The sequence below is a fragment of the Salvia splendens genome, chromosome 14 (genome assembly GCF_004379255.2).
Source record: "Salvia splendens isolate huo1 chromosome 14, SspV2, whole genome shotgun sequence".
Lineage (NCBI taxonomy): Eukaryota > Viridiplantae > Streptophyta > Magnoliopsida > Lamiales > Lamiaceae > Salvia > Salvia splendens.
The window spans coordinates 23433084-23441553 of NC_056045.1; the positions used below are offsets into that span (position 1 = coordinate 23433084).

Below are 8470 nucleotides of genomic sequence, written 5' to 3' on the forward strand. Positions count from 1 at the left end.
AAGATTTCCATTGACTCTCCAAGAATTGTTTTTTGCTTATTCATTTTCATATCAAGTATTCGTTCTTCTTGTTCCGGAATCGATCTCGTTGTGATAACAAGATTGAGTCGCGTATCTGATAGCATTACAATTAACTATTTCAATTGGAAAATTACTTTTTAGAGATCGAGAAAGTATCATCATAACATTAAATTAATAAATATATTTCACCGTTATGACAATGGACAAAGATATTAGCGCATTACAATTTTTTATTCAATTTTTTAAAAATATGTAACTAGGATTTTATTAAACTATTCATAAATTTATCTTTACTTTGATACGCGATGTACAAACAAAATTTAAAAGGAATATGTGTCATTATATGAGTTGTAGGAGTATAAATCTAATGTTATGATATGATGGAGTAAATCTAGTGTTATGATAAAATGTTTTTCAAATTTTATAATGGTGCGACTGATAATGGTCAACAATCCTTAACTATTTTGGATTTATAATAATGCAAATTATAGTCGTGAATTAGTCTTAGTTATCACATATTAATATTTCGCATGTCCATAAAACAGAGTCTCATTGGTGTTTACCAAAAATAAATTTCATATCACAAACTGAAATTTTATCTCAAGACTTTATTCACTTTTTTCCCTCTTTCTCTCTCCTATTATTTTCTCTTTTCTCTTTTCTTCTCTTACTTTATCTATATTTTTTCTCTTTATCTCTCTTACTTTATCAATTTTTCATTAAATGCGACGTCTGCAAATAGGATATTTTTCTTAGACGGGGGAGTATAGATATTGGACAATTTTATTCATACAATAATGTTCTAATGAAACTTATATATTTTCTTGAATTTGGCCTTTTATATTTTATATTTCGGTCTTTTATATTTTTACTCAGTGAATGATAGTCAATCTTGATTATGAATTATAGTGTTAATAGTATTAAATTAGTCCCTTAAAATTAGAAACTATTTCTATTTTGATTCGTTCATTAAAAATAGAAATTTTCAATTTTAATGACTCACAATCCACTAATATTATTTACACTGTTTTTTATTTATTTCTCTACTTTATTTTCTTTTTTATTTTATCAATTATATGATGAAGAATGGAGATAGTACTAGTATTATTGTATTCCCTCAATTTCCTCGTTAAAAAAAATTAAAAAAACTTTTTTTTCTCTGAAAAGTGGTAATAACAGACTAATAGCTAATAGCAATAGAGAACATGAAATTATCCCTCCGTACAGAACTAGATTCTGTGTGTGTCGCTACACATGTCCAAACACAATCAAATTCATTTAGGTTTCGTAGCTTGTCTTCTCTCTTCTAGTCATGCAGTCAACGCGTAGGATTTATTTCTTCCAACAGTCTTTCTCCTCCCCTTCAATACTTCAATTTTCTCCGCCCCATCGTCTAATTTCTGCAACAAACAAAAGAGGTGCGCATTCTTGCTACATTTCAAATTGAGATTTTGATTTGGGTTTCTTCAATTCTTGTCGATTTTAATCATTTATTCAGCTATCATAAATTGGTTGCCCTTTCGCCTTGTAAATTATGGAAGCTTGTTTCCGATTATGTTCCCTTTGATCTGCTTTAGATACAGAGATCCTCTGTTTAGAATAAACTGAATTCCATAAATATTATTATTACTAGGTAGCAGGAGTATTTTTTATGTATTCTTATGTTTGTGATATGTAAATAAAAAACAAATGAGATCAAATTGCTGTAAATTAGGTCTATCTTAGTGGGATTGAATGATTGCTGGTTTTTCTATTATAATGCGTATGAAAATCTACTGAATTCAGAAAATTGTTGGTGCTATTTGATTATCTTGATTAATTTCAGATTTGATTCAATGGTATGTGTTTATTTCTACATAACTGCAACTACACTGATGTACAGTATTGATTTAGGTGGCAATGAGGTGGTGTTTCCATTTATTCGGTGGAGAGGAAGAGGAAGAGCCAAAGACCCGAAAGCCTGACTCGGTACGTACCTCAGTTGAGACGAGACAATCTGGTCTTCAGTCGAGAGGACTAAACCGGCCCCCAAATTTGCCAAAGAGACCGAGTAATCTCAAGGTTTTTACCCTCTTGGAGCTGAAGCAAATAACTAGGAATTTTAGTAATAGTGCTAAGCTTGGGGAGGGTGGATTCGGATGTGTTTTTAAGGGTTTTATCAAGAGCTCGGAAGATCCGGATAAGAAGATTGCCGTGGCTATAAAACAACTTGGTAAACAAGGACAACAGGTGCATTCCCTGTTTCTCTTTCAGCATTTCTTTCTTCATCTTTGACAATTGATGGTTAATTACGATTTTAGAGTGTCTTACTCGTGTTTGTGACGTTATATGCTGTTTCGAGCTCCTCTATTGACCAAGAGGACTTGTTTTGGCTCAATTTCACCTAAATACATCTCTCACAAGTCACAAGATTACAATGCCTATAATATCCGAGAATCTAGTAATTTACTTCATAGCACTAGATCTGTTTTTACGGGTGTATGTGGTGATTATAAGTGTAGGAGGTCGAGACGAAATTAAAATGGATGGTTTCATCTGCACTAGATATGTTCACATGTCAAAAATACAATTTCTGCAGATGACTGAGGATACATGTGATGATATAAAATATAGGAAATAGTAAGCTGTAATATAATATGCAAATGATTCCTTTTTTCTGGAGAATCTTACTCTTTCTCGACTACAACGACTGTTGCACTTGCACGAGCTTCTTGATTCATTTCCTATAATACGAAAAATGATTCCACCACTGCAGGGTCACAAAGAGTGGATCACGGAGGTCGACCTTCTTGGCGTTGTTGACCATCCGAATCTGGTGAAACTGATTGGATACTGCGCGGAGGATGATGAGAGGGGAATCCAACGACTTCTCATGTACGAGTATATGCCTAATGGAAGCGTGTTTGACCATCTATCAAGATCCACCGACTCCCTCCCCTGGGCTACGAGGCTGAGGGTTGCCCTAGATGCTGCTCGTGGCCTCGCCTACTTGCACGAGGAAATGGATTTTCAGGTCAATTTCTGTTTCTCTACTGAAATATTGCATTAGGCTTATATTTTTGGTCTCTGCAATGCTCAGATCATCTTCAGGGACTTCAAGTCATCGAACATCCTCCTAGACGAGCAGTGGAACGCTAAGCTGTCGGACTTCGGATTAGCCCGGCTGGGCCCCCAAGAAGGACGAACGCACGTCTCCACCGCTGTATGATCAACAACTTAGCTTCTTCAATCATGATCTTAATAGAGAATTTATTGTTTAATTGAAATGTTACTAGGTGGTGGGAACTATGGGGTACGCGGCACCTGAATACGTGAGAACCGGGCATCTGACATCAATGAGCGACGTGTGGAGCTACGGTGTGTTCCTATACGAGCTCATCACAGGGAGGCGGCCGTTGGAACGGAACCGCCCAAAAAAGGAGCAGAAGCTATTGGAGTGGATAAAGCCACACCTATCGGATGCAAGGAAATTCGAGCAGATATTGGATCCAAGGCTCAAAGCTGAAGGAAATCACATCCTTAAATCAGCTATGAAGCTATCGATAGTCGCTAATCGCTGCTTGGTCCGTGCTGCCAAAACAAGGCCCAAGATGAGCGAGCTGGCCGTAATGGTCAATGAAGTCGTCGATGCATGCTCAGGCTCAGGCTCAGGCTCGGGCCGTGTTGCACCACCTTTCAAGCGTAATGAGCCAACAAGAAGGGTAAGGGACCGTACCGGGACCGTTGCTCGTCCCACCCGTCCTCGCACACGGAAGCTAGTCAACACTTAATCAAACACTCACTAAATTTGAGTAAGACTGTCAAGATCTGGCTAATATATATTTTTAAATTAAATCTATAATATTTTTGCCTAAATTGTGGTCCTCTGATTGGATTCTATCCTTGAATAGCCATATCAAGTTTCACCTGAGCTGGTCCCACACTCTTCAACTGAAACATCAATCATTGTGTGGTAGTAAATAATTAAAAGCAAATTTTCATTTTAATATATGATCATGCATTTCATTTTCCATTTTTTTTAGTGTCACAGCTGCTAAAACACTACTGTTTCATATTTCTGGGCAACATTATTTTGGAAATAAAGGAGACTGATAAAAACATAGTAGTAATTAATTATAGGATGTGTTAATTTAATTACTTAGATCTCAACTAGGTGGATAAATTGAAACTGATTGTACAAAATCTAGTGAGTATCTCCGGCCAAGCCGTGGACGTCGTCGGAGGGCTGCAGCAGCAATGCCATGAACGGCATGTGGCGGAAGCCGTGCATCGGGAACTCCAACGCCATGGCCGGAGCCGGCGATGGCTGCGCGGCGAGGGTGACCTGGTGGAGCGGCGTCTGGAGGGTGGCGGAGGGGCGGGACGGGGGGAGGGCGCGGGAGGAGCTGGAGACGGACTCCGCGGGCACGGTGCCGGTGCCGGTGGCGGCGATGATCGACGGCTCGGCGTGGCGGAGGAGCCACTCGATCGTCTCGCCGTCGGAGCGGTGGCCGAGCTCGCGCGTCAGCTGGAAAATGCGCGCCGCGCTCAGCGCTGGGATCCTGACGCGGCGGCCGCGCCCGTTGACCTTCGTGTGGCGGTCCTTCAGCGAGGTCCGGGCGACGGCGCCGCCTCTCTTCGTCGAATTGTCGGCGGGAGGAGGGGATGCGAGGTGGTAAGCGTCGTCTTCGCCGGAGAATTTGGTGAGGATCATATCTGAGGAGGACATTTTATTTTTAGGGTTTTAGACGACGGCGATGGGCGGTGGAGACTGAGACTGTGGAAGGAAATTGACTCCACCTTTTATAATAGAAAACGGGCCAGGCCTCGCAACGGGTTTGTGGGGCCGGGCCGTGGGTCCTACTCATAAAAGAATATTGACGGGTGAAAAGTGAAAAAAATATTTACAATGACTCGTCATGCGGTTTACGTCAACCAAGAAATCAATTAATTCAGCTATTTTTATTCGATTGTGAATCAAAGTGTGAAACATGTACAACGTTAATTTGATGGCTATCGCTTGTCATTACTCAGATCATCTAAGGATGGGGAAAAGTATCGAAATACGGCACTCAGTGTATCGAAAAATATTAAAATATTAATTTTTGGTATACCACAATTTAAATTTTGGTCTGATAACGGTATCAATTTTCTTATACCACGATATATTGTAACATACTAAATTTTCGGTATATACTATATATTCGGTACATCCTCGGTCCTCCATACCGAAAACCGGTATATATTGAGATATTATACTTCCTACTACATCATAGTATTATTAATATATTTATATACAAAATAGAATTAAAGAGAAAAAAATCCTCCAAAACCCTACTTTTAAATATTTTGGATTTAAATTAGATTTTTTTTTTGGTATAACGGTATTACGATATACCATACCGTATTTCGGTATATTGTAAAGTGTGGTATACCGCGATAACAGTAAAGTAACGCTATAAAAAAATTAACCATACTGAAAATTCAGTATGGTATCGGTATGATATTTTGTCATACCGAAATTTTCAATATAATATGCGGTATGACGTTCTCGGTGCGGTATACTTTATCGGCCGGCCCTTAAGATAATCAATACATAAGCATTTATATATGAATTTGTTTTTTTTGTAGTATGATGAATATACACGAAAAATACAAATAATTTACACACATCAATTATTTTAGAAATTCTAGTGAGAGGAATTGCATTTACTGATTGATTGTTTCATGGTCATATGCATAATGAATGCCTCAATCAAATTTTAACCACTCGATACAGTTATAATTATCCATAAATAATCTACTTGTAAATGTATCAAACTAAATTAACTGTCAGGAAACAATTACTAGTATGAATGTCGACAGTAATTCATGAATTATACAACGTCAATTCAACCTGAAAATGGAGAATAAAATGTTGCAGATTTGCCACCTACTCCTTTGTCTTTTCCAATATTGTGTTTCACCTACGATAGTGACAAATACAAAAAAATCAGTGATCAATCAGTTGAAATTCTCAATTTTCAAGAAATTAAATTTCAGTAGGACTCTGCAACCCATCCAATCTCATTTGTTCTGTTGTTCTTGGGATGATTCATTATCGATATTAAATGTCACGTACAAAATTAAGATATGGTAAAACAAGAGAACAAAACACAAACTCAAATGACATTAATACTTTTTACATTCGGAGGATCTTCTAATCAAATTTCAGTATAATTTTATACTAGCTTTTTCTAAAATTCCAATCTATATTGCTTTAGTTTAAATTAAAAATACTCCTAATAAAAAAAATAAAGGGAAAAATTCAAACGCTACTCAAACATAAACTTCAAATAAACATGAATTGCAAGGTCATACACATCTCCACAACGAACCGTGAGTTGCGAAAGACGAATGTTGCAGAAACTCGGATACATACATACAAATCTCCCGGTGTTACATAGGGGTACTATTCTTGTAGCAAAAAGTACTAGCAAATAATGCAGAACTTGGATCCAGTCAAGTGCTAATTAATTAAGAAACAATGACTGAATATGCCAAAAGCATTGCATATTCAAGGGCATTTCCGTTGAATATATGAAGCTCCATGCTCTTCAAACCTGTCATTGGAGAGGAGGCAGGGCAGTTGACATTAGACCAACAATAGAAATAATATGAAGCATGAAGTTTGTGGTGTTAGTGAAGAGTGAGAGCTTACTCAGATTTGGAGAACCACATCTGCTGAAAGGAACCAAGTGATGCCAATATACTGCCTCCTATCCAAACACTGTAACCACAATAGTCAGTAAATGGTGCCGGCTTGTTTATATATGCAGTCATTCAACTAAACTGTCTATTGCCAAGAAATCATGTCTTCAGTTCAATGGTATGTCAATAATTCATCACTACAACAGGTATCATCTAGCCTTCCTACTTCGGAACAGTTGAACATATAACAGGATTGTGGTTTATAGGTGTATAAATAGAGAACTATATTTCTCACATGAAACATTGGAGACCACGATACTTCGTTTGTGCATGAATATTGGTTTATGTCCTTGGCATTACCAAGTTAAAGAACATAATTTTGCTTCTTATTCGTTTCACTCTGACATATACCTCAAATAGATATCACTCTGACATCTTGTCAATTTTCTAAATTTCACTGTTGGTACTTGTGTATGATAATCTGATTTGAAGATAACCATGGATTCATTCATATTTGTTTGTTCCAAATTCAGATATTTGTTCACTATTCAGAAATGCTGTTTCTCACTTTCAATGAGTTATTCTATTTAGATTTTTTTTTTTGCTTTCATTGGATCTCATACTCGTTTGAGTTGAGGTGAGCAATCAGCAAGGTTTATCCTACTCAATTTCCTGTGAAACTATAAGAGCTACCCTTGAGGTTTATCCTACTCACCAAAACCCAATAAAATTATAATTGAAAATAACGCAAAATATTTGATTCTTATTTCCAACAAAGATCGCTGAACTCCTGGATCATGCATAAATCCATAAGTACGGGGATACATTCAAAACCAATTAGATATAAATAAGCAAATAAATCTAACCTGAATCTCCTTTCAGTTGCGTTTCCACTTGCTAGAACTTTCACCCTAGCTGCTTGAGGAGATTCCTAGGAACAATATCAGTTATTGTCAGGATGTGGATAATCAATAACAATAAGCAAATGCACTTATATGACCCCATAATTAAGAAACATGCAAGGACTACTCAAACATCTCCAATCTGGCAATTTCACCAAATATCAATCTGAAATGTAGAAATGGTTTAGCAAAAAATTGTAATCTTAGTCACGATGGAATGGATATCTTCCCAAATCTTATTTTGCTATATTTCTCACTCCTTCCCCATTTTCTTTTTGACAAGACAGGCTAGAACAAGACAAAATTACATGAATATTGATTTTTTCATCCCAATAAGAATGTAACATAATGGACAACCTCAGTAGATCGTTCTCAAGACGTTCTTTCAGCTGCTGATTGATGCCGTTCCACCAAAAGCTGTAAAATAGACAAGCAACATGGTATAAGAACTCAAAAACGTTAAGTACCATGAGATCTAATAATGCAAACACGGACGAATGGTATTTGTTGATACATGTTAATTAGTAATGATTGTTACAAAATGTTTTCAGCATGTTATTCAATTTATATAGTAAGACATTTCAGAGGACAACCGCTATAAAGTAGAAAGATGTGAAGTTTAAGAAATATGGTGACATTGTGACAACTCCATTCATTATATTTCTAGAAAAAACAAATTTGTGTTGAAGTTACCACATGGATGATCTAGGTAATATCCATAAACTTATTCAATTTTAAAGAACTATGGTGACTTTATTCAAAAAAATTGCTAAAAAGGGAGGTACAAAGTACAACCAACATAAAAAAAAAAAAAAAAAAAAAAACCAACATACAAGCAAAAGATATTTCAAAAACAATTCCTTATCAGATCACTGAAA

The 8470-nt window shown here is 36.6% G+C and overlaps 2 protein-coding genes and 1 long non-coding RNA gene across 3 annotated transcripts; 1 reads left to right on the forward strand and 2 right to left on the reverse strand.

Annotated features, from left to right (window-relative positions):
* The first annotated feature begins 1273 nt into the window (after positions 1-1273).
* Positions 1274-3876, forward strand: LOC121764713 (serine/threonine-protein kinase PCRK1-like). Its single transcript, XM_042160728.1, has 5 exons — positions 1274-1439; positions 1915-2250; positions 2777-3034; positions 3101-3223; positions 3297-3876. The coding sequence occupies exons 2-5, from the start codon at positions 1921-1923 to the stop codon at positions 3789-3791; spliced, it is 1206 nt and encodes a 401-aa protein (XP_042016662.1). The 5' UTR covers positions 1274-1439; positions 1915-1920; the 3' UTR covers positions 3792-3876.
* Positions 3877-4091: 215 nt separating this feature from the next.
* Positions 4092-4946, reverse strand: LOC121764715 (transcription factor TCP11-like). Its single transcript, XM_042160729.1, has one exon. The coding sequence runs from the start codon at positions 4727-4729 to the stop codon at positions 4205-4207; it is 525 nt and encodes a 174-aa protein (XP_042016663.1). The 5' UTR covers positions 4730-4946; the 3' UTR covers positions 4092-4204.
* Positions 4947-6315: 1369 nt separating this feature from the next.
* LOC121764716 lies at positions 6316-7643 on the reverse strand. Its single transcript, XR_006042612.1, has 3 exons — positions 7557-7643; positions 6701-6769; positions 6316-6602 (listed from the first exon to the last, which is right to left on the reverse strand). It is a non-coding gene; the product is annotated as an uncharacterized LOC121764716 (long non-coding RNA).
* Between the last annotated feature and the right edge of the window lie 827 nt (positions 7644-8470).